This window comes from Vombatus ursinus, unplaced genomic scaffold, assembly GCF_900497805.2.
Source record: "Vombatus ursinus unplaced genomic scaffold, bare-nosed wombat genome assembly UNPS02007284.1, whole genome shotgun sequence".
Taxonomy (NCBI): domain Eukaryota; kingdom Metazoa; phylum Chordata; class Mammalia; order Diprotodontia; family Vombatidae; genus Vombatus; species Vombatus ursinus.
The window spans coordinates 25792435-25819291 of NW_020947062.1; the positions used below are offsets into that span (position 1 = coordinate 25792435).

The following is a 26857-nucleotide window of genomic DNA, read 5'->3' on the forward strand; positions in this document are numbered from 1 at the left end:
CAGGATCACAAGATGTAAGCCCAGTTAATAAACTGAGTTAATAGTAAGTCAATAAACATTTATTAAGGGGCAGCTAGGTGGTGCAGTGAATAGTGCACTGGCCCTGGATTCAAGAGGACCTGAATGCAAATCCGGCCTCTGACACATACCACTTACTGTGTGACTCTGGGCAAGTCACTTAACCCCAACTGCCTCACCCCCCCCAAAAAATTATTAAGCTCCTGTTATATGTCAGGTACACTGCTAAAAACGGGATGCAAAGAAAGGCAAAAGATAATCCTTGTTCTCCAGGAGCTCAGAGTCTAACAGGGGAGACAAGATGAAAGCAACTACAAGCAAGATATAGATAGGAAAGCTGGAAAATATCTACAGAGGGGAGGCACTAAAACTAGGGGGATGAACGAAGACTTCCTGAAGGTGGGATTTTAGGTGGAACAGGAAGGATACCAGGGAGACCAGGAAACAAATGAGGAGGGAGCGCATTCAGGGCATGGGAGACAGCCAGTTGAAACTGCCCAGAGCTGTGAAAGGGAGCACCATGTGCAAGGAACAGAAGGAGGCCAGTGCCACTCAGAGATCACCTAATGCAACCCCCTCATTTAAGAGGGAAAGAAACAGGCCCAGAGGAGAGGAAACCACTTGCCTAAGGTTACACAGCTTATGGATATTATGGGAGAGTCAGGATTCTAACCCAGGTCTCCTGTGTTCCTGCTGCTATATCACCAGAACTCCAGCCTTAGTCTTCCATTAATTTACTTTGTAAGCTGGGACATGGTCCTTCTCTCTGGCCTCAGATTCCTCGTGTATAAAATAAAGGGACTGGACGAAGTTAGCTCTGCAGTCCCTTCTAATTCAAGCATGCTATAATTCACTAAGTGAGAGTCTGGGACCACCACTCTATTGGGGCTGATGTGTGGATCCAATGAAACTGCTCTGTCAACCATAAAACAAGGCACAAATGGGAAAGCTGATTATATAAATACTCCCTGAGCCCTACTGTGGGCAGATACTATTAAGGGAAACAACTAAGAGGCATCATGCTGCTAAAATATTTAGAGATCACTCAGTACAATCTTATTCTTTTTCAGAGGAATAAAATGAGATCCAGAAAAGAAGTGAAATTCCTAGTTAGTCACAAAACTGGGTCTGGAGTCTACGCCCCTAATTCTTCTAATAGTGAGCTCTTTGCCACTTTGCAAAGATCGGGTGTGGGGGGACTAGATCTGTCAAATACCCTACGATGCAAATTACGGAGCTGAAAGGGACGTTAAAATTACCTGGAAAAAGAAGTTAAAGCCCAGAGAGAGGAAGGGATAGTGCAATCAGGCAGGGCATCTTCCTGCCTGTCATTTCTGACCCAGATATACCATCCCTCTCGCTCCTCATAGGCCAACATCCCCACCCACCCTGTTTATGCCCTCATACTTACTGATTCGGCAGTCAGGACCAGCAAACCCTGGGGCACAATTACAACGAAACCAATTCACTCCATCAACACAGATGCCTCCATTGTAGCTGCAAAACACAGCCCCCAGCCCCATGACCATCAGACCAATCCCGAGGCTGCAGGAACCACTAGCTGGTCCTTCCTCCCAACAACGCTTGCTTCTTATGTTGTTCTTCATTTGCAAATTCCTAGTCTCCATTCACTGTTCATCCAATAGTGTTCTTTCCTGGATACTTCTCTTCATAATAAGCCACTATGTTAGCATTCTTTCTAATTAAGCCTGTGTTAATTAAGTCACATACTTCCCCCTGTGAGCAGAGGACCCTAGTTCTGCTCTTCTGGGGAAACCCTTGCTCAAGGAGGATTCTTGACTAATAACTCTGGGCTAATCCCCCTACCTGTTAGAAGCTTTCCCCAAAGATCCACCTCCCCATAAGCTAACCCAGGGATACTCACCAGGGGTGAGGATTGCAGTCATTTGTATCTGAGAAAGAAAGAGAGAGAAAAGATAATGGAGAAAGAAGTGTGAGAGACTGGTTTTTTAGTGGTGAGGGAGCTCAAGCTATGGGACAGAACAGTCACCAAATAATGACTGAGCTCTTCCTACGAACAATGATCTGTGCTCAGCAGTGGAGACCCAAAAAGGTAAGAAGTTCCTCCCCTCAAGGACCTAAGAATCTTTGCCAAAGGTCCTAAAGTCTTCCTTGGGAAGCAGGGAAGACCCTGGTACATTACTCTGGTACTAAATGAGTATGAGGAAAAACTTTCTGATACTCAGGACTACCTAAAAGTGGGATGGAATGCCTGGGGCAGAAATGAGATTCTCCTTAGTTGAGATCTTCAGGTAGATGCTGGAGGAACATTTGTTGAGTGTGTAGAGTGTATGGTAGAAGGGATTCTTGTTCAGGTACAGACAAGATTAGACTAAGCCCCCTCCCTCTGTGGTTCTTTCCATGAACTGGAAGCAATCTGTGCCAGGCCTTAGGATGGATTCTCATAACTCCTGGTGCTGGGAACGGCATTCCAGGAATATTACATTAGTGTCTAGCACCTAAACCAAAGAATAACCCAAGCCAAAAAAGTAGAGTGAACCTCCAATGGGGAGGTGGGTTGTGGCTCTTGGTTGTGAGAAAGTAGGGGAGTGGGATCAGCATAAATCTAGAATGAAGTGGCTTTTTCTTGACTTGGGCTGCCAGGGGTTAGTGGGATGGTGAAGGAAAAACTAAGTCCAGATGGATGAGTCAGACCTCAGACCACCCCCCAGAGGGATCACCTTTCTGCCTTCAAACTGAGGAAAGGCATAGATCTTTTAACCCTGTTTGCCTCAGTTTCCTCATCTATAAAAAAAAGCTGAAGAAGGAAATGGCAAACTACTCCAGTATCTTTGCTAAGAAAACCCCAAATGGGATCATGGAGAGTCAGATACAATTGAAAGCGACTGAACCACAACCACAAGAAAATGAAGTCATCATTTTTGTTATCTGTACCTCTCTGCCCTCCTGAATACATATGCCTTTATTGAACCACTGTTTATTTTAGTCTACCAATTTACTGCTGCCATCACCACGAGGGAGGAAAGGTCAATAGGTAGTCTAAAAGCCACAAATGGTTCCAAGTTAGGATTTGGTAAGACAGCTAGAGGGCACTTCACCAAAAATGATGTCAGATTCTAGGGACATTTATGGGAGTCAGTTAGGATTATGGTATATTTTGGGGGACAGGGTTAGGATTTGACGATTCTGTAAAGCCTCTCAATAGCAAGGACAACATCCATGGTAGCCCTCTCTGGGAAGATTAGGATGGCATTGGGAGTCTTGACAGCCTTCCCGGACCTCATGCAACCAGATTCTAAAATTTATTCTTTGTAATGAGACTGCCAAGGGGTGAGGGTGGAAAAAAATCAAAGTTTAATCCAAGGTTAGGGGGCTTTTTCCTTAAATGTATTGTCTGTCCCCCTCCCCTATTCCGCATAGGGACCAAAGTGGTGCAGTGAGATGGAGGGAGATGATATAGGAAAGAGGAAGAGAAAAAGGTCTAGACCTACTTTGGGTGCATGTGCGGCCTTCCCAGCCATCTTTGCAGATACAGGAAAAGGAATCGCCACTGCCCACACATGTGCCGCCATTCATGCATGGGTTCAGGAGACAGCTGCTATTCCTGGCTACGAGGGAAGAAATATTTCAGTTTCCTGAAAAGAAGAGGGCCACAGAGTCCTCACAGCCCCTCTATCTGATCTGCCCAGCCCTGTCACACTTTAATTCCAGATCAAGGGCTCTGGAACTGAAAGGGAACTTAAAGATCATTAGCCTATTCAATGAAGGATGAAGGAACTAAATCTCAGAGAAGTCAAGAGACTTGTTTTAGATCACACATATTATAATGGCAGAGACAGGATTCCAAACCAGGTCCTGACTCCAAATCCATTGTTCTTTCTACCTTGTCACATTTGGAGCAGTAGAAACTAGACATCACCACTTCATAGGTCTATGCATCCTCTTGGGATGGGGAATTGAAGAGATATGGACAGAGGACTCTGTGATGCTTTGATGTATACACCAGGAAAAGGAAGTGAGGAGCCAGTCATAGCCTCTACCCGAAAACCTTGGTTACCAATGGCTTGCTTTCAATTTCCTCATTTGTAAAAATCAAGGGGTTGGACTTAATAATTTTTTCGAATTTATTTTATTTTTAATTTATGAAATAAAACAAGCATTTCCATAACACAGCAGAATAAGAAAAAATGATTGCACTTAAAACTGCACATCTATTATGTACAACTTACTATTCCTTTTAAATATATAATAAAGTTATTATATAACTATCTTCCCCCCCCCTTTTTTAAATTCCTCAATTTCTAAGGTCCCTTTCCAGCTCTAAATATTTTAAGTCCAGGATCTCTGCTGTATCTTAAATCAACCTGGTAACACATCATACACAGCCTGTGTGCTTGGCTCTTGATTAGCTATGGCAGAGGTAGGAAGTCAAAGAAGGAATAACATGACCTCCACTTTATATAGCAATTTAAGATTTGCCAACAACTTCCTCACAACTACCCTAAGACAAGTGGTACAAACATTATTTTTCTCGTTTTATGGAGGAGGAAACAAATTTTTATAGGTTAAGTGACAGGCCCATGGGGGCCAACTAAGTTTAGTAGTCACCCAACTAAGAAGCATCTTGAGATTTGAGTCTTCTGACTTCAACTCCAGGGCTCCATCCAACATACTATACTTCCTCAAGAACTACCTGGGTCTTGGGTACATGTTTTAGCTAGGCAAATCCTGTCATGAGAACATTTAGAAACTGGGGGTTATTATCCGAGAGAAGTGGAGCCTCAATCTAAGGATAGGGATAGGGAGACCCAGGAGTAGGCCCCATTAATAGTACAATGTCCAAGAGAGAAATGACAGTTCCAATGTTAGCTAGGTTTCTTCAGTCCCTTTTAGCTCTGAAAGTCTATACTTCTAGGACCAAGTCACAAAACAAACAAGGAAAAAAATGCAGGACATTGTTAAGTACTGAATTATCAGCAGTTCAGACCACAACTTTATGGTTTAGAATTATTTTCAGAAGCTTATAAAGGAGAGACTAGTACAATCCAGAGTGATCAAGGAAGGTTTCCTTTTTTTTTTTTTTATGGTGAGGCAACTGGGGTTAAGTGACTTGCCCAGAGTCAAACAGCTAGTGAGTGTTATGTGTCTGAGGCCAGATTTGAACTCTGGTCCTCCTGACTCCAGGGCTGGTACTCTATCCACTGTGCCACCGAGCTGCCCCCAAGGAAGGCTTCTTAAAGCAGGTTGGATTTGAGCAGGACTCTGAAAGAGGTACTGGGTTTAGAAAGGCAGAGAAGGAGGAGGCATATCAGAATACTGCCTGAATTTAATTTCCTAACATAGGCCCCTGTGGTGTCAGATGAATTACATAAGACTCTGAAAAGGCAAAGGTCTTCCCAAAGATACACAACAGTGATGGACAGACAGTGAACATGACGAGGGGAAAAACAATATGGTGTTATGAAAGGAGAAGAGGCAATGTGGTAATGGTACAGAGTGACCTTGGCATCAAGACCTGGGTCCAAGTCTTGTCTCAGACACATACTGGCCATGTCACTGGCCAGGTAATTTAACCTCTCAGTGCTTAAGATAATACTTAGATTCTAAGGCACAGAAAATTTGTCAGTCTGCATCAATTGAAAATGCTCTTCACATCAATGAAATCATAGGTAAGGACACTCAATTAAAAAAAAAAAGAAACAATGGACATGGAGGTGAGAGATGTGGATTTCAATTCTGGTTTTGGGTAAGTCTCTTTCCTTCTATGGGTCCTGGGTCTCAGTTTCCTCTTCTAAAAATAAAATAATTGGATTTGATCTCTACAATCCATACTAGTTCTAAATTCTATAATCTAATGAATAAGGCCTCAAAGCCAAGCCTCCCACCTTCCAGTCAGACCTCAAAGCCAAGCCTCCCACCAAGACTTGCCTACCCCATCCCACCCAGGTACCTGTGTTACAAGTGCTGCCCTTCCATTCTGGGGGACATATGCATCGGAAAGTGTCTCCATTGTCATAACAGGTGCCGCCGTTGCTGCATGTGTTGGCATCACACTGGTACTCACCTGGGAACAAACATTACATGCTTAGTACTGGCATGCCACTAGAAGGCTGTCAATCTGGTCTATAACCTATAGGGCAACCCCAGAGTTTAGCCTGCTATTCTCTGGATTAGTGGGAGGTTCTCCTAATCTATACTTGATTGTTAAAATAGGATCCAGGCTGCACTGAGACATCCACATCTTCTCACACAGTTCCCCTTTAAGACCAAAGAAAATCTCAGAGGTGGCTAAAAAGATGAAATGAAATGTCTAGCTTTGTAGTTACAACTGTGTTGGAGGTTCAGGTAATCTTTTTAGGCCACTGAAGTCTCATGGAACCAGGCATCCCTCCTTGCCACTGGCCCCAGATTTCCTCTCTCCAATTCCCTCAGGACAGGGCGTCAGATGTCATAACCATGGGGTTTACTATGCCCTGTGTAAAATAAATCCCTGAGTAAGGGAAGCTTATCACACACCATGTAGAACAGAATGGTTTAACAGTAAAAAAAAAAAAAAAAATTTGACAGAGCTTGTGAGGTGATGTGTCTTAATTCTATACTATTGCCTTAGAGTGAGGGCAGGCTACATAGAGACAGAAGATGATTACAGAGTAGTTAAAGATGGTTAATGGAAGAGAGAAATTTTCAGGTCTGCTCTGGGCAGAATAAGGACCATGCTGCCCTAAGACTTAGGTCAGGGACCAGAGGTAGAATTGGAAGGAGGAAGGCCTAATATGAGAACAGAGGAGTCAGTAAATTTAGAGATAAGTGTTTTCTGTGATTGATATCCATATCATTTCTGTGAATTTTAAGGAGACAGTCCGGCCTCAGTACAGACAAACAACTCGCAGTAATCCAGGTTCTCTCTGGTCTTAGCAGTTAAGAGAGCCACTTTTCCACTATCTCACCTTCTCTAGAGGCAAAGGGAATCAGGCACCATCTGTCTGTCTCCAGGTATCCCCGCAGAATTTCCAAGAAAGGTCGACTAGAAGTCAGTTTTTACCCCAATTTCCATTTACCTCTATAGCTCTGTCCTGGACCCCCGGCTCTGGAAGGGCCATATCCACAGCCCAATGTTCCAGATATAACCATCACTACACTTCCGGAATGATCTCAGTTACACATTCTTTTCAAAGTTCATTTTCCAAACTGTGGAATTTAGCAGGTGATCAAGGAGGGAGAATGAAGAATGGGGAAGGTAGAGGATTAAGAAAACTAAACTTACGTGAGTGGCAGGTCTTGCCCTTCCAACCATCTTTGCATTCACAGTAGAAATCATTCACCAGGTCAATGCAGTGGCCTCCATTATGACATGGGTCAGGGAAGCAGTCATTCAAATCTGGAGAGATGATGGGGGATGAGAGAGAGGGTGACAAATAAGCATGATGTCCAGCCTCATGCTGATGAGGTACCTGGGGACAGGTATGTAAAAGGTAAAGTTGGAGCTAGGGCTGGCAAGCAGAGGACTGAAACAGAGCCTGGGGAGTGAGTATAGGTGTATAGAGTGGGTAATCTGATACTGGGTACAGTAGGTGCCAATCTCTCCCTGGTGAAGGGGTGGGAATACAAACACGCCTCATGTCAAACTCTGCATGTGACAGATGCAAGAAGAGACAGGAGGGAGTATGTGCCAGACCCATCAAGCCATAGCTACAATTTTGACCACCACCTCTCCTTGCACCCCAGTGGAGCCAAATCAGGTTCCTGTAGCATACCCCTCAGCTCCAACCCAGCCCCTACAGCCATCATGGAGAGGGGCGACCCTTGTGGAGAAGGGGCTTGCCAGCTCTGCCATCACCAACAGTTGAGTAATTACCACCAACAGGTAGATAAGACCAAGGGCCTTGGGAATAGGAGCAACCTAGGTTATTGGCCTTGTTTTTAGCCAGTCTCCTGTAATCAATGACCAAGGAAGAAATCCTTGTAGAGATATGACCTCCAACTGACTCTGCAGCTGTGCTGTAGCTCCCATCTCCTCAGAAGTCACAGCTACAGAAAACTCAGAACTAAAAGTTTTCCATGTCAAAGTCCTTGACATCATCAAATGGTTCAAATCCGATAAGGAGGTTTTTATCAATGGAAATGACACTAAAGCAGCTGCATTATGATCTCTTTTGCCACAGCATCGAAAGATTGACCCTTCCATTTGCCCTGAAGCTGAAAGATCTATTATCTCCCTCTATGACAACGTGAGCTCCTTTAAATCAGAGACTATCTTGATTTTCTATTTATATTCCCCACACAAAGTAAATACTTAATCAATGTTTTCCCACTAATTTATATTGAGGAATGTTCCATTTGTTCTTATTTTTAAAATGTTATTAAAATAAGGGGAGTATTATAGGTTGTGCGTGTCACATATGATCTATAATGTTTACAATTTCCCTAATATTGAACCAATCCTGTATTCCTTGTGTAAAACCTAACTTGGTCATAGTGTATAATCTGTATAATATGTTTTTGTAATCCCTTCACTAGTATTATATTCAATATTTTTGTACCAATGTTTATTAGGAATAATGGTCTAAACTTTTGTTTTTCCCTCTGTGTCTTCCAAGATAAAGTAATAGGGCCATATTTATCTAACAGAAGGAATTTGGTAGGTTCCCTACTTTGCCTATTTCTGTAAATATTTTGCATAATATTGGAACTGATTCACTGAATGGTTGATAGCATTCACTCAAATTTAACAGATCCTGGTTTTTTGGGGCATTCCTTTATAGCATGTTCAATTTCTTTATCTGAGGATGGATTATTTAAATTCTATTCCTTTTTCTGTTAATGCCAGCATTTTTTATTTATATTTTCTGTTAATATGGGCATTTTTATATTTTTAGTAATGTTCACCATTTATTTCATTTATCAATTTTATTGGCATATGAGATTAACATAATTCCTAATAATTTCCTTTATTTTCTCATTTGTTGTGAATTCTTTCCATTTTTAATGCTAGCAATTTGGTTTGTTTTTTAAAAATCAGATTAGTTAAAAGTTTATTAGTTGTTTTTCAACCTAGTTTTATTATATATCAATTTTTAAAAATCTCTTAAGTTTCATACTTATGATTTCTTGCATTTTAGTGGGGTTTTTACGTCTTTAATATGGTTAATATTCCCTTTCTGTCATTATCTGAGATCTATCATATTTAATTTTCCTAAAATTCTATTCATGTACTTAACTTTTTTTCAAAGGGGCAAAATGATGTCACCAAATATTAGAGTTTTGCTCTTTATAGTTTAACTTTTCCTTCAAGTACTTAAAAACTCTGACATTTGGTACACATATATTAAATGTAGTTATTTTGTCAGCTATGGTATCTTTAAGTTTCTCTGTTTATTTTTTAATCAATTTTTACTGTTTTTTTGTCTGAGATGATTGATGTTGTTCAGTTGTTCAATTATGTCTGACTCTTTATGACCCCATGGACCAGAGCATGCCAGGCTCTTCCATCCTCCACTATCTCTTGAAGTCTGTCCAAGTTCACGTTCATTGTTTCCATATCTATCCATCTCATCCTCTGCCATCCCCTTCTTCCTTTTTGCCTTCAATCTTTCCCAGCACCAGGATCTTTTCCAATGATTCCCATCTTCTCATTATGTAGCCAAACTATTTAAGCTTCAGCATTAGTATTTGACCTTCCAGTGAATAGCCTGAATTAATGTCTTAAGTATTGACTGATTTGATCTTGTGATTTGACCTCCGTGTTGTCCAAGGGACTCTCAAAAGTCTTCTCCAGCACCACAATTCAAAAGCATCAATTCCGCGGTGCTCAGCTTTCTTTACAATCCAACTCTCACAGCCATACATTGTTCTGGAAAAACCAGAGCGGTGATTATATGGACCTTTGTGAACAAGGTGAGGTCTCTGCTTTTTTAGTATGCTGTCCAGATTTGCCATTTCCAGGGAGCAAACATCTTTTAATTTCATGGCTGCAGTTGCTGTCTGTAGTGATCTCTGAGTCCAAGAATATAAAATCTGATACGGTTTCCATTTCTTTTCCCTTTATTTGCCAGGAAGTGATGGGATCAATTGCCAAGATCTTTGTGTTTTATGTTACGTTTCAAGCCAACTTTTTTTTTTTTTAGTGAGGCAAGTAGGGTCAAGTGACTTGTCCAAGGTCACACAGCTAGTATGTGTCAAGTGTTGGGTCTGAGGCTGGATTTGAACTCAGGTCCTCCTGACTTCAGGGCCGGTGCTCTATCCACTGCACCACCTAGCTGCCCCCAAGCCAAACTTTTACTCTCTCCTCTTTCACCATCATCAAGAAGCTTCTTAATTTCTCTTCATTTTCTGCCATCAAAGCGGTATCATCTGCATATCTGAGACTAGATATTTCTCCTGGCAACTTTAATTCTGGCACTTTGCATGATGTACTCTGCACATAAGTTAAATAAATATGGTGACAATATACAGCCTTGTTGTTCTCCTTTTCCAATCTTAAACCAATCAGTTGTTTCATGTTCAGTTCTGACTGTTGCTTCTTAGCCCATATACAAGTTCCTCATGAGACAAGTAAGGTGATCAGGTACTCCCATCTCTTTGAGGACTTGCCACATTTTGTTGTAATCTACACAGTCAAAGGCTATAGTGTAGTCAATGAAGCAGAAGTAGATGTTCTTCTTTAACTCCTTTGCTTTCTCCATAATCCAGTGAATGTTGGCAATTCTCTAGTTACTCTGCCTCTTCAAAAATCATCCTACTCTTCTGGTAATTCTTGGTTCACATGTTGCTGAAGCCTAGCTTGTAGAATCTTAAGTATAACCTTACTAGTGTATGAAATAAGCACAAATGTTTGCTAATTTGAACATTCCGTGGCACTGCCCTTCTTTAGGAGTGGGACATTGATAGTTTCCAATTCAGTGGCCACTGTTGGGTTTTTCCAAATTTGCTGCCATATTTAATACTTTAACACACTTTAATAGCATCATCTTTTAGGGTTTTAAATAGCTCAACTGGAATTCTATCACCTCCACTAGCCCTATTGTTAGCAATGCCTCCTAAGGCATACTTGACTTCATTTTCCAGGATGTCTGGCTCCAGATCAGTACCCACACCATCATGGTTATTGGTGATGTTAAGATCTTTCTTGTATAGTTCTTTTGTGTATTCTTGCCACCTCTTCTTAATCTCTTCTGCTTTTCTTAAATCCTTACCACTTTTGCCTTTTATCATACCCATTTCTGCAGGAACTTTCCTTTGATATCTCTAATTTTCTTGAAGAGATCTCTTGTCTTTCTCCTTCTACTGTTTCCTTTGATTTCCTTGCATTGCTCATTTAAGAAAACTTTATCTTTCCTTGCTGTTCTCTGGAATTTTGCATTTAGTTGGGTATATCTTTCCCTTTTACTTTTCTTCTTTCCTCAGCTATTTGTAAAGTCTCATTAGACAGCCATTTTGCTCTCTTGCTCTTCTCTTTCTTTGGAATTTTTTTTTTTTTTTTGCTGGCTCCTGTACAACATTGCAAACTCTGCCCGCGGTTCTTCAGGTACTCTATCTACCAGATCTAGTACCTTATATCTATTCATATTCATAAATGATGTTATTTACTTATATTCTTCTCCATTAAACAAAAACTTTATATACTTCATCATTATTTATACTCTTCTAATTGCTCAAAGGTAGTTAACCTTTCTATGTTTCTCTCATCTCCAGGGTTTCACTTGCAAGATTCTACTTAAAATTTTTAAAGCAATGCCTGAAAATTCTCTATTCTATTAAAGGTCCATTCCCACTCTACCCTACCCCAACCCCTTTTAGGGTTAATACTGAGTTTTGCAGGGTAAAACTTATTCTTAATTGTAAACCTTTTTAATTTGTCTTTTAAAAATTTCATTTTCCAAGATTTCCTATCCTTCAAGGTAGTTGCTGCCAAGTCTTGTATGATCCTTTGATTCTTAGGTGCTTGAACTCTTTCTCACTACTCCCTTTTTTACTGACTTGGAAGCTCTGCATTTCGTCTATTATATTCCTGGATGTTTTCAGTTTGGAGTTTCTTTTTTGAAGGTGGCTAATGGCATCACTTAGTTCTCTGGTTCTGAAAGATCTGGGCAGTCTTACTTAGGATTTTGTGAATTTTGGTAGTCAAGGTTTTTTTTTTTTTTCCTAATCATGATTTTCAGAAAGTCTGATGATTCTTTTCTCACTCCTTGTCCTCTTTTTCAGATTAGCTATTTTTGAAAGCATGTATCTTTTATTTTTATTTTTTTCCAATCTTTTTCTATGTTTTTCAGTAATTCCAACATTTTTACTATTTCTTGATGCTTCATGACGTTCTACTTGCTCCATTCTATTTTTCAAGGTGTCCATTACTTGGGTATGGCTTTCCACCTTCTGTTCTAAGCTATTTATTCTCTTTTCAATTTTCTTCTTCCAAATTCTAATTGAATTTTTTATCTCTTATTTTATTTATTTCATCCATTCTAGTACTCCTAGTAGCCACTGTCTATTCTGAGGACATTGTGGAATTACACTCTTATTCTGGCTTTTCCTTAAGATTCATTCAATTTTTCTACATTGTATTTGGTTTCCTGTTTACTCATATTCCAGCATCAGTTCTTGCAGTGTAATTTTGTGCAGAAGCCTGTAACACTCCTAGATGGATTGAACAGACCGTGTTTGCTCCTGCCCCCTCTGTATTCTGGCTGCCACTGTTACTGCCAATTCAGATGCAGTGGCAGCATTAGGTCCCACCCACTGCCTCAATCCTGAGATTCTGTCTTCATCTTCCAGTGGTCTACTTCAGATTCTGGCCCTGGCTGAACTCAGTCTTTTTCCATTTCTGCTATGGCACTGAGAGGTTCTATTGAGATGTTGGATATTACACTGGTTTAGGGCAGGCCTGCACAACATATGGCCTACAGGCAGTGTGTTGTGCAGGCCTGTTTTATATCCTCTACATTTTTTTGTGGGCCTCCCAAAATCCTTTGGCGGGTCTCAAGGGGTATTTTGGGCAGGCCTGCCCTAAGGGAACTATGCATAGTCAGTTTTGCTGAGGGATTTGAATAAAGCAGACCTACACAATATACCGCTCATGGGCCGTATGTTGCGCAGGCCTGGCTTAGGGCTTCCTGCACAGTCCCCCCAGTGCCAGTGCCTGGGTGCCAAATTGGCTCTGTATGCTATTGTCTCCCAGGAATACATGGACAGGGCCCATCTCCCTTCATAATTATCTATTGGACTAAGTTCCATCCTTGATTATGTTCTAACTAGCCAGGGCCAGAATCTGGCTACAGGTCTTGATTATTAGAGCTTGACCTTCATTCCACTCAGAGAAATGGTTGGTTTCACGCCCACTTGTGGAAACTTGTGCTGGTTTGTGTGGTATAGCCTCTCTCCTTACCTCCACCTGCTTCTGGCCCATTTACCTGTACTCACATGGATGTCTCTGGTATGGCTCTAGTCCCCAGCTCTACTGGCCTCTGATTGGGTTATATACATTTAAGCTGGCTTCTCTGGCATTACTCCTTAACCACCTTCACTGGATTCCATTCTTGCCTGAACATGTGCTGACTTCCCTGGTAAGACACCTCAACCCACTCCTGATGGAGTATATCTTTTGGTATAGTTCTGCATTATCCAATGCAGAAGACCTTCAGATTCTTATCACTGGTATTTATGGAGTTCTTATTTGCTGGGGTTTAAGTGGAAGAGCTGAGCTTCTTTACTGTCGTTCACATCATCATCTTTAAGTCCTCTACCACTGTCCTGTTAAATACCTATTCTTGATCACAGCTACACTAAATTCACTAATCTATGGTATAGGGGAATGAGTTTTAGGCTCTGAGCTAAAAAATCTAGGTTCTAGCTGTGCCTCTGCCACTGACTCACTGTGTGACCCTAGGCATGTATCTCTTTTCAATTTCCCAATCATCTCTAGGATTTCTTCCACTCTATAAAAGAAGCACATTCTAAATTTAAATCTTCCTTAGACTCTCTGTGCTGGCTATTCTGTGGAGAAAGACAAGGACACTCATTCACTCCCCTGGGGACCTCCTAGTCTTGGGGATGGACATGACTTGCACATGTCCAGCAATGAACAAGACAGGTCATGATTCAATTATGTGGTACAAACAGTAAGAAATACAGCAGCTCAACAAGGGATCAGTGTGGGCAGGGGACATTAAGCAAGACTTCCTGGAAGAGATGGCGCTTGAGTTGGGTCTGAAATGATAAGATTTTAACAAATAAGAGAAAAAATGGAGAGAGGTCTCTAGGCAAGAAAGGACAGAATAAACAAAAGTGTAGATATGGAAATGAGCATGGTGTGTAACTTCAAATCCAGTATTTTCCATTATTCTATACTGATTCTAAATCTCTTCTAGCTTTAATGCTGTCACATTCATTTTAACATAAGACAAAACTAGTAAGTTCAAGAATAAGCTTAGGGAAAAGCTGGAAGGGATTTATGCTAATTATACAGCCTACCCCCTTCTCATTTTACACAGGAAGAAAGTGAACTCCAGAGACGCTCTCCATGGTCAAACAGGTAAGAAAATAGCACAGCCAGAATTTGTATGTTTGTCCTCTATGGGGAAGGTACAGTGATTTCTCATGTCTGGCTTCTCATGCTTCTCTGAACCTCCCCTTATTTCCTGGCCTATGCCCCCAGAACACCAAGCACAGGGTTCGGCAGATAGCTTAGTAAATACTGACTGCCTGGCTGGTCACAGACAGCTACACAAAACCTTCATCCAGGACACAGGGCTTTGAAACTTCCTTCTTAATCAACAATTTATAAGGAGATGGATGGATTGTTTCTCTCAATAGTGGGAAAGGGCTTTGTAGCAAGGTAACAAGGCAATATTCAAAGTGAATGAAGTGGGACAGAAGGAAAATGGAGTTTAGCCTCCTTCTACTACTATACCCCAAGTGTAATCTATACCTAGAGTAACCCACTGAAGCCAGTTAAGAGTTCAACATCTACAAGTATGGGAGGTTCATTTGATTTTAAGATAAAAATTTATCCTGAATCTAAATTACCTCTCTGCTGACAGCCCAGTGCCTGAATTCCGAGATGCTTTGATTTCTTCTGGGGACAGAAAGCCTTCTGCTTCACATTATGGTAAATGAGGTAATGAAAATATTCTCTTGTATATGCCCTATATTGAAACTACCTGTTATTAATATCAAAGATGAAGAAATGACTGGGGAAAGCTACTTGGGGAACAGTATGCATCCTTCAAATCTTCAATTTTGATGTATAGGCCCTGAAAGGTTTTGAAAGCTTCAAAGGTAACATAAGCTTATCCCAAAATTTTACAGATGTAGACCTAAAGAAATGAAGTGACTTGCCCAAGGCCATACAGCTAGTAAGGGGAGGGACAATTTAATTAGGCCAATTGGCATTAGACCCTCACAATCTGGGAAGATGAGAGGCTGCCTGAAAGCAGGTGTGTGCAGAGGCAGGGAGGGAGGGGGTCCCAGGGTCACATCTCATCCAACCCAGGCTTTACTCACTGGTGTCACACAGCTCGCCCTCCCAGCCACTGGGGCAGAAGCACTGGAAGGAGTCGATCTCATCAATACAAGTGCCTCCATTCTGGCACGGCATCCCCAGGCAGTCATTAATGTCTGTGGAGGGGAGAGAAGCAGGAGCTGAGTCACGGGAATAGGATAGAGAAGGAAAGAAGACATTCTTCCTGCTCTCCCCCCACCTCCAACCCACCCAAGAAGTCCTACTAATGAGACGACTTATTCTTTCCCACCCAAGTGGGGATGAGGATGGAAATGATGTGTGTGGGTAGTTCCAGCAGCCCACTTCCTCGTAGCAGTACCATCCCTTCTGGGGTAGTCAGAAGGGACACTCAAAATAACCCAGACAGAGATCCCAATCATAGCTGGTAGACACAGAACCCAGCCTTTAAGGAGAGTTTTTTGGAGAGGGGATAAGAGAAAGAGTAGGATATAGATGTTAGTCAAATGCAAAAGCCTCACTGGTTTCATTGATTAATGTTCTAAATGAATACACGAGAGCTTGTAGTTATTTTTTTTTACCCCTAGGGCCAATAAGGAAGGAAAAAATGGACAGGGACATCAGACTCACTCTCATGGCAGTAGGTGCCAGTGAAGCCACTCTCACAGGTACACGTGAAATTACCCCCAGGCTGGCTGATGCAATGTCCATGGGGCCCGCATACATTGGAAGAGATGAATCTTGTAGTGTTGGTGAAGACCTCGATTTCACAGCTGTCTATTACTGGACATGAGAAAAGGAGGAAGGGAGGGGGAGGAACAGTGGATATGTGGCTCTGAGTTGTCCAGGTCCCTGTCTGCCACACACTCCATCATTTTTATATACTTTATCCCCAAACCAGAGGCAGAACAGAGTTCAAGCCTGCCATTTGATGAAAAGGGTATGTAAGCCCTAGGGTATGAATACTCCATCTTCTTATTTATTCCCAGTCATCCCGCTTCCCTGGGGCTAGAGTGGACAAAGCTCTGGCCTAGGAGTCAAAAGGCATGGGTCCTAATCCTGGTTCTGTCACTGATTCAGAGTGACCTTGATAGACTTACTTACTGTACCTACGCTCAATTTCCCTACTTGAAAAATGGGGACAATAGCTCTCTATTACAAGGTTATATAAAAATCAAGAGAGGCAAGTTGGTCTCATGTATACTATGAAAAGCGCTGGCATTTATTAGCTATGCGGCACTGGACAAATCACTCTGACCTCTCTGAGCCTCGTTTGTTTCCTCATTTGTAAATTAGAGATAAACGTCCTTATACTATGTGCTTCCCAGGGTTGTTGTGAAAGGAGTGTTTTATAAGCCTCAAAGGGCAAGAGGACTGTGCACTATTATTAACATTATAGGAGAAAATGGATTTGAAAGCTTTTTGAAAAATGTGAAAACCTGTAGAGATTTGCGGGCAGTTTTTAAAACTCTACAGTTTGACAATGAAGGGTAAAGTTAATGCTAATACTACTTACTGGGGATGATAAAGCATCATTGTTGTTCTAATCATTTTCAATACTTTCACAGAATCTTGGACCTGGAGGTACATGGGACGTTTAGTCTAATGACCACCTTAAGCAGAATCCCATTTCGTTCAGGTGGAACCACAGCCCAGCTTTGAGAAGCAAGACTAGGGTGGGACTTCCAAACCCTAAGCTGAGAAGTATCCTATTATAACATCTTCAACAAATCGCCTTTCCCACCTTTTATTTAGTTATCCCTTTTAATCTCTATACATGTTGGGAAGGAGGGGGACTCCTGCCATTTGCCACGTGAGGAAAATGGATATCCATGGATGAGAGGGACAGTGACTTGCCCAGAGCCCTTCAGTAACCAAGGGTCAGAGACAGGAATAGACCCTCAGTAATGGATGGCTCATCAGTGCCCTGAGCAGGTGACAATAGGGCCTACCAGACTCAGTGTCTGAGCTGGACAGGACTTTAGCTCTCCACTCTAACCTCCTTAGTTTATAAATAGCAAGCTAAGGGCAGAGCAGGGACTAGAACCCAGTTCTCTTGAATCAGAGCCTCGCTCACACCACTGACTCTACCAGGTGCTGCCTTCCTTCAATTAGTAAGTTGTAATCTGCATCCATGAAAGGAGCATCTACATGGATGAGCTCGCAGGTCCACTCAAGTATCAAAGAAACAACTACTCCCATTTTCTGTAGCACTTTATGGTTAATAAGGTACTTTCTCCCTCTAATCCTGTAATGTTAGATTGTGTAAGGACTATCATCCTAACTTTACAAATAAGGAAACTGAAACCCAGATAAGAGCAGTGACTTGCCCACAGTCACACAGCCAGTCAAGTGTCAGAACAGATGAAAACCCAGGTCTCCTGACGCTTTGCTCATTTATCCAATAGCATTAGACCTCAACCCGGTGCCCTGGGCTGAAAAGTGTCATCTCTCCTATCCACACACGCCCCCACTCCTTGTCAGCAACCCTGCCCGCCATGCTTCATCCAAAGGCTTGCGAAAAATCTGTGGGGTTTGGGGCAATCAAACACCTTTGCAAGAGCCATTCCTGCAGTGGTCTTTAGGGTAGGAGCAATTCTTCCCATCATAGTCTTCAGGACAGGCACAGTAATAATCTCCTTCCAGGCTGTAGCAGCGGGCTCCATTCTGGCAGGGGTAAGGCTCACAGAAATCAATGTCCACCTGGAAGAACAAATGCCAGGTAAGAGCTCGAGCATCCCCTGGGGAGACTGGGGGTTCCCAGGCCTATCACAGGAAACAGGGCCATGTCCTACTGACCTTGGGATATTTTAACATAGTAATTATATAATTACACCCAAAACCTATGTTTCTTTCTTCTCCAGGTCAATTCTTTCAACTAATCCCGAGAAATGGGAAGGCCACAGGTATGAAACAGAGAAGGCACATTTGCAACAGCTGAATCTTCCTCTTCATCTTGCTCAGGGAGTCACAGATGGGTAACACAATGAGGGGTGGGGAATGGTGGGGAATGGTGGGGCATGGCTACATCTGAGTAAAAAGGGATCACTGGGCCGAGGGGCAGCTCTACATCTTCTTAGACAAACCCAGAATTATTTTAGGAAAATCTAAGTCAAGCCTCAAAAAAGTTCATTTAACTTCAGTGAAGTTAAATGCCTTCTCCCAATGCCAGGCAGAAGACCTTGGTTCTCAAAGACCACGCCAGGGAAGCACAAGCGCTGGCAGATCTCATGAAGCTGAAAAGCCTTCAAGGACGGGGTTGGTGACGGGCTGTACCTTTGTCATCCAGGGACTAGCTCAGTTGAGTGTGGTCAAGTTCATCACCAATATAATAGCCTAAAGGTAAATTTTCTTAGTTACAACTGCTCATGAGAAGAGTCTGCTAAGGCATGGACAGGGTGTACTGGGACTTCCACCCATAACATGATTAAGCTATAACGTAGGGAATGCCAAGCCCAAGGCTCTGGGCATAGGAGGTACTCAGATAGAGTGTGAATTATTTGTTAGGTTTTAATACATCAATTCCCCACATACCTCCCCCCCCCGCCACTTCTCCTCTTCTGTACATGTCTCATAGCATCCTGCCTAGTCACCTAGCACTGTGCTAGACTGTGAAGTCATTGAGGGAACTGAGCAGTTCTCATTTACCCATCACCCCACCTCTTCAGTGTGGCCCTACAAGGGATCACGTTAATAGCTCGGCTGAGGATATGTATGATGATGAACACCGTAAGATTCTTTTCCTCATCCCAGAACTTGCAATATCCTCCATTTGAAAAAAAGACTTATCTTTGATTGACTTGGGGCAGTGGTGTCAAACAAAAACAGGGGCCACTAAGCTATACATAAGGATTCTTGTGGGTTACACATTGACTTAGAAAACCACATATTAACATTATGTTTTACTATGTTTTCATTTATTTTGTTAAATATTTTTCAATTACATTTTAATCTGATTCAGCAGCGCTCAGGAGTGTTGTTGGCCCCATGTCTGATAGCTCTGACTTAGGGGACCACTATTTAAAGGATAGTTACTCAGAGAAAGAGTTTTTTGAAGGTGACTAGTGATCTTTCTCATTCAATTACAGAATCTTAGAATCTCAGAGTTAGAAGAGATGTCAGAGAACACCTAGCCCAAACCATACTTGAATGAAAATCTCTTGGACAACTACATTCCAGCCATCCAACCACTGATTGAAAACACTTCCAGCAAGAGGAGGCTTCAGTCCTACTCAAGGCAACCTCTTCCATTCTTGGATAGCTCTGCCATCTTGAAAACGAATCTTCATTTTGAGTTGGTCTGCATTTTGCTAACAAAGTTACAGGTTTCTAGTTTTGCCTTCTAAGGCTACTTAGTCAAAGTCAGATCTGTCCTTACAGGTGACAGACCTTTGGATGTTTTAACACAGTGACTATATCTCCATATCCAAACCCTTAGCTTCTCCTCCTTCAGGTCAAAAATCTCTAGTTCCTTCAACTAGTCCTGATTCATCAGTCTCCAATCCTCTCAACATCCCGACTGCTCTCCATCTTGTTAATAGACTTATTAAAATTTGGTGTCCAGAAATGAACACATCTGATGTGGTCTGACCAGGGCAGAGGACAGTGAAACTATTATCTCTCTCAGTCTTGATACTAGATCATCAGTGCAGCCTACTGGAAGTCAGTAGCTCTCACAGATCATGCCAGAATATCTTAGAAGGAAACATCTGTGTTTCTCCAAACATGTCTGTGGGAGGCCCAGCCCCAAAGTTTCCCAGCCAAAGTGACTGAATCATGCAGAGGTACACTCCCTGACCTTCACAGGGATGGTGTGGTGTTTCCTCTGCCTGCATACAGAGGACAGGGGGTGGGGAGGGGACTGGGAAGGCATCCAGACAACATGTGGACTTTTCATTCACGACAGGAAAGCCCTTCAGGCCACTCGAGGCTGTGCCGGCTTCAAAAACTTGTCTGAAATGTCTCTTTCAAAACTGAAACTCTTATTTTTCTCCTAAGCATCAGCCACCATTTTTGAAACTCAAATTTAAAACAAAATTCAAACTCCAATGCCAAGGAGTCCTCGTAAAAAAGTCATTCATCTTCTCAGAAATAGGCTTATCCTATTTCTATGCAGAATTTACCATTGTGTTCCAGCAAGCAACACCAGGGGCCAAAGGAGATATACATCTGGGCCTCCCTCCAAGGAAGCCCCATAGAAATCAGAACACCCCCATTCTATCTGTGAACATTTTCAGAGAAGAAAAATGACCATGGTCTCTCTCTGTAAGCATTCTTTCTACTTGCTGTCCCCACCATCCCTCCCTCAGTGTACATGACCTCCAAAGAAATGATAGGTAACATTTAGATGTTGCCAATAGTAGATTCCAAGTACTGTTCTGTGTTTGCAAACTAGATACTTTAATTATTAACATGAGATTTCAGAGTAGGAAGGGATCTTACAAAATCATCCAACTCAGTGCTTTCATTTTATAAATGATGAAACAGGCATAGCAAGATTAAGGGATTTGCTAAAGCTCACAAAGGTTAAGTGTCTGAGTTGGAATTCAAATCCAGGTCTTGAGCTCCAAATTCAATGTTCTTGTCACAATTACCATAATGTGTCCTAAGAAGCAGTGCAGGAAATGACACAGCTTTGCTGGGCTGTTTCCCTGTGTTTTCTAGGGGGTACTGCTGACCCTAAGGGAAGCACTTTGAGAATGAAGCAAGCTCTCAGATCTCTCCTATCAGACACCTCCACTCATTTCCTTCCAACAGTCGGAGCTTCCCTTTCCAATTTCCACTCGGCGCCGGGCACTGATGAAGGAGGGTGGGGGTAGAGGGGGGAAGACTTCCTGTTACAAGGAAAACAGCCAGCCAGCCAGTTCAGCCTATTTAACTTCAGCCCAGTCCCCAATCTTCAGGACCCCTCACCCATGGTCAACAGCCTATACTGAGAGTCATGGAATTCCAGATCTGGAAAGGGCCTCCAAGGGCCCCAAGCTCAATATTTATCTGAACAGCAATCTCCTCTATGACATTCATCACATTAAGACTGTGCCCTCACACGTTTAGTGACAGGGGAGCTCACTAATGTTCTGAGGCCAGTCTAGTCCACTTCTGGAAAGCTCTAATTGTTAAGAAGTTATTCTTCATATTGAGCTGAAATATGCCTCTTGTAATTTAAGATCACATAATCTCAAAGCTGGAATCTGAGCAGAGGCCACCTATCTAGTCCAACTCAATACCTGAAAGAGAATCCCCTCTATAACACTTCCAGCAAGTGCTTGGAAGATTTCCAGTGATGGGGAACTTATTACCTTACCACAGCAACCAGTTTTACACTGTTCTGATAGTTAGGAAGTTTTTCCTTAAATTAAGCTCAAATATGCCTCATTCTCTCCCAGACTAACATGCCCAAAGCAAAACAGCTAGAAGATTCTTTTAAAAAATCAAAACAAACCCTGGGGACCACGATAAGAGAATAATAAGTTAAACAACACAAGGAGACTTTTTATCACTCACTACCTCCCATGAAGCCAGATAGGGAGCCAGATGGGGGCTTGTACTTTTCTGTATTCCCATTACAGGGTAAAAAAGGCCCTGATGCCTCATGAGAAGGGAGGGGAAGTTGGATCATGAGCAACACTTTTTATTTAGAAACAAACACCTCACAATCTGCAGGCCAAGATGGATTCATTCAGAATTAGAAACATGTTATAATTTAGAATTCTATCTTGCCAAACAGTAGGCCTCAGCAAAGTAATAAGATGTGCTCACATAGAAAGGAGACTTGCACCCACTGATTCCTAAATAAAATAGAGAATATAGACCTATAACAACATACTCGGGTCAGACCTCCCAGGAACTTCTTCACAGAAAGATCTCATAGCACCAGAAAGAGTTTTTTGAAGGTGACTAGTGATCTTTCTCATTCAATTACAGAATCTTAGAATCTCAGAGTTAGAAGAGACGTCAGCAAACACCTAGCCCAAACCATACTCGAATTAAAATCTCTCGTACAACTACATTCCAGCCATCCAACCCCTGATTGAACGCTTTTTTTTCTGGAGTACTCTAAGGTCCTTGGACTTTTGAGATGACCCTTTTTATTCTAGGCTCCCCTGCCATGGTTGGGAAAGAGAAAGCCATTCGCTTACCTCACAGAAGACACCAGAGAAACCCTTGGTGCAGTGGCAGCGGAAGCCATTCACTAAGTCCTCACAGAGCCCCCTATTCTGACAGGGGTTGCTGGCACATTCATTCTTCTCCAGCTCGCAATGCTTGCCTGTAAAGCCCCGGGGACAAAGGCACTGATAGCCATTCACCTCATCCTGGTTAACACAGGGCAGAAAACAGGACTCGAATCATAATAATAATAATAATCATCATCATCATCATCATCATCACACCCATTAGATTTGCAAAGTGCAGCCCTTATATCAACCCTGTGAAGTAGGTGGTGCCAAGTGATGTTATTTTTAATATTATTATTATTATTGTTATTTGACATTTTGTAGATGAGAAAAAAACTGGGCCTCAGAAGGATGATAGAACCCAGCTCCCAGGATTTAGTGCCAGAAAGGATTTGATCAAGTCCAACCCCATCATTTTACAGAGGAGGAAACTCAGGTCCAGATATTCGAAGTAACTTGCTCAACGTTATAGACGTAGCTGGGAAGGCCATGATTCGAAACCAATTTCTCTGAATAAATCCAATAATCAGGAAAGCCGAATGATTCCTAGGAAGCTGGCTCATGAAGAAAAGAAAAGAATATGTCTCATCCATCTTTGCACCTCTCTGACCTCCAGAATGCCAAGCACAGGGCTGCTCTGATAGCCATCAATCAGTAAATACTGACTGTTTGGCTGAAGAATGTGGGCTTTGTGGATCACAGAAAAACTTTCTATCAGCCCTAAGGCTTCAAACCTTATGGTTCAAGAAAATGCCTCTGAAGGAGCAAAATGAATGGATTAAAAGTTTAATGGAAAATTTTGATTATAAAATTGAAAAGCTTTTGCACAAGCAAAATAAACAGTTAGAATTAGAAGAGAAACAGTTACCTGGGGGAAAAAATCCTTGCAGCATGTTTCTCTGATAAAGTTATATTAGGGAACTATTTCCCTATATGTGAGAACAAGAACCATTCCCCAGTAGATAAATGGTCAAAGAATATGAATAGGTAGTTCTCAAGGGAAGAAACCCAAGTTATCAACAACATGTGAAAAAAATACTTCAAATAACTAATAAGAAAAATGAAAATTAAAACATCTCAAGGTTCTACTCACATATCTCATACTGGCAAATATGACGAATAAGGAAAATGACAATTTTTGGAGGCACCATGGGAAGATAAACACACTAATGCACTGTTAGAGGTATGAGTTGTCTAGACATTCTGGAAAGCAATTTGGAACTATACCTGAAAAGTCATTAAACTGTGCCTACCCTTTGACTTAGCATTACCACTACTAGGTATATAACCCAAAGAAATAAAAGACAGGAGGTAAAGAACCCAAGTACACAAAAAATATTTATAGTAGCACTTTCTGATGTTGAAAACTATGGGGGTGCCCACTATTTGGGGACTGGCTGAACAAATTATGGTATATGAAGGTATAAATAATGTCATATTATTGTAAAATGATGAAAGGAATAGAGTCAGAGAAATTTGGGAAGACTTGTATGAACTAAAGCAGAATTGAAGTGAGCAGAACCAAGACAACAATTTATACAATGACTATAACATTGTAAGGAAAAACAACCTTGAAGCACTATGATTAATCCAATAACTAACCTTAACTCCAGAGGACAGATGACAAAGTATGCTGCTTACCTCTTGACAGAGATGTTATGGATTAAAGGTACAGAATTAGCCATGCATTTTCAGATAGAATCAATGTAAGAATTTGTTTTATGTGACTATACTTATTTGTTAAAAAGGAGAGTGTTATGGAAAGGGGCAAGGAGATTGGGGTGTGAATATAGTTACAGTAATGCCAAATAAAGTTTGTTTAAAAAAAAACAAAGCAAGGACATATGCCCCAAGTCAACTCTGAATCATACTTTCCTTTCTGCCCAACATCTAGGGCTTGCATTCTGAGACAAGCTGGCATCTACTAGAAACAGAAAGGCTGACACTTTGGATTAACACACCTGGCACATAGTAGGCACTTCATAAGTGCTTACTGAATTGAAATAAAGAAATTGTTACCTTGCATGTGCCTCCATTCTGACACTGCCCCCGGCAATCATTGATATCTAGGAAATAGAACACAAATTTTACTATCTATTCCCAGACATAGATGATAGGAGGGGGAAAGGGAAGAGAGACAAGGAGAGGTAGGGGGGAAGGAGAGGGAAAAGAGGAGGAAGAGGAAGGAAAGGGGGAGGGGAGGGGCAGGGAAATAGGGAAGGGGGGGGAGAAAAAGGGGAAGGGAGGGACAGATGGACAGACAGACAAATGAGGGTTTTTTCAAACCAAAGAACATATATTTAGGTCAAACTCCTCCTATACTGGTGAGAGATTCAGAAATCCATGAATACTGAGCAAGCATCCAGGGAAGAGGTCCAGGCCTAGTGTAAATAATGGTTACGTATGTGTATGTATTTTTGGACTGGACCTGTGACCTCACTGGTAAAAGGAAACTCTCTAACAATACAACTGGGTCTTAAAGTGTTGCCTAGGGCAAAGAAAGGGAGGCTAAGTGACTTACTCCACAGCCAATAAAATATCAGTAGCAGGACTTGAACCCATATCTTCTCTACTCTAAGGCCAATTCTCTAGCCACTAAGCCATGGTGCATCTCACGAAAATAGTAACTTGTATGATTTTCATAGCACTTTAAGGTTTACTTTCTCTTCACACCAATCATGTGAGGTTGGAAGTGAAAATATCATGACTGATTCATTTGCAGATGAGGAAACCGAGGCCCAGAATGCTTAGGTGACTTCTAAATCAGTCACCCTACTATGAAAAGCATCTCCACTGACTTTCAGCAGGCACTGGATCAGTCATGTTAAGACTATTAACTCACTTGTACCTCTGGCTCAAGATATTATTAGAGATAATATTGTGGGAAAGGAAAAATGTGGAGGACACTCAGTTTAGAAAGTCACCAAGAAGATGAGGGGAAAGACATAGATACATCATAAATCTATAGAAGAACCAGGGACTTTTCAGGAGGAACCTGAAGAAGGGACTTTTAGGGCCAAGGAAAGACTACATACTATATATTTCAAGGGAACAACCAGGCTGACACTATCAACAGGGTCAAAAAGGGTCTGGATGACTTTCTTGAGGTCAGAGCAGAAGGGCTTAAGGAAAATGAATAATGTACAGTTTATTCACCAATCAGGGCCCATTCCTGCAAAAGAAGTGCTAATGCTTCCTTCCCAGGAGCCTCTAGAGAGTCAAGTAGAACCTGAAGGGCTTCCTCTCCATTCATTTAGCTGAGCAATTTACAGGATCAAAGAACTTCATCTACTTCAATTCCCTCATTTTAGAGATGGGGGAATAGAAGTCGGAGGAGGGGTTGAGGGAGGAAGTATTCCAGGTCACAAGGATACATGTGACAGATCAGGGATTCAAACCCAGGTTCTCCCATGTCTTGCAGTCCTGACATTTACCCACAGGGCATTTGCCCTCTGAAGAAATGAGGCCACTCCTCCCCCAGGCCCCTCAGAGGCAATACTAACTGATGTGACAATTCACTCCTTTCCATCCTGGGATGCAGTCACAGTAATATCCACCAATCAGATTTTTGCAAGAAAAAGCATTAAGACAGGGCTTCCCCTCACATTCATTAGCGTCTGTGAAAAAAGACAGAGAAGAGAATAAAGCTCATACCACCAGACACAGGCTCCTGCACATCTACCAAAGCAAAATACCAGCTCCCGCACACCCACCAGAGCCCCCACATCCAGCAAGCAAGAGCAAAGAAGAGAAGAGGGATGAGAAACAGGAGACAGTGACATTACGACACATGATAATTAGTCTGGGCTACCAGACCCTACAAGGTGACAGAACAAGAGACAGATGAGGGGAAAGTGGGATAGGGAACACGTGGACTGGTTAATCGTAGGCTCCGGCTTTGCCTTCTGTGCCGGCTACCTGACAGCCTGGCACCCACATGCCAATCCCCTCACTACCACCTAAGATCCTTGTACTGAACACAGGAAAATTAAATACTACCCCCCCCAACCCTGGTGAGAGTCAGAAGGGAAGCTGAGGCTCCGAAAGGACAGAATAGGGACACGTACATAAGATACGCCACACAAAGCCTAAAGCCTTGGTCTGATGAGACTCAGGCAGAGAGCATTGCGAGTCAAGTGAATAGGTGAGTGTGCCTGGAGGGTAAGGCAGGTGGAAGCAGCCAAGGGTCTGTGTCCCTTGGGTTGAGCATACTTCCCAAAGACCCAAGAAC

At 42.1% G+C, this 26857-nt stretch overlaps 1 protein-coding gene across 3 annotated transcripts in view; it reads right to left on the reverse strand.

Annotated features, from left to right (window-relative positions):
* JAG2 (jagged canonical Notch ligand 2) overlaps positions 1-26857 on the reverse strand; it is a 138901-nt gene that overhangs the window by 14351 nt on the left and 97693 nt on the right. For 2 of the 3 annotated variants that reach the window (XM_027849189.1, XM_027849191.1), the window contains 11 exons: positions 26130-26243; positions 24646-24692; positions 22591-22764; positions 18004-18154; positions 16082-16234; positions 15496-15609; positions 7265-7378; positions 5951-6064; positions 3492-3608; positions 1904-1931; positions 1430-1515 (listed from right to left, as the gene is read on the reverse strand). In XM_027849189.1, coding sequence (XP_027704990.1) covers positions 1430-1515; positions 1904-1931; positions 3492-3608; positions 5951-6064; positions 7265-7378; positions 15496-15609; positions 16082-16234; positions 18004-18154; positions 22591-22764; positions 24646-24692; positions 26130-26243 — 1212 coding nt within the window. The remainder of the gene's footprint in view (positions 1-1429; positions 1516-1903; positions 1932-3491; positions 3609-5950; positions 6065-7264; positions 7379-15495; positions 15610-16081; positions 16235-18003; positions 18155-22590; positions 22765-24645; positions 24693-26129; positions 26244-26857) is intronic. The other variant, XM_027849190.1, reaches the window with a different exon arrangement.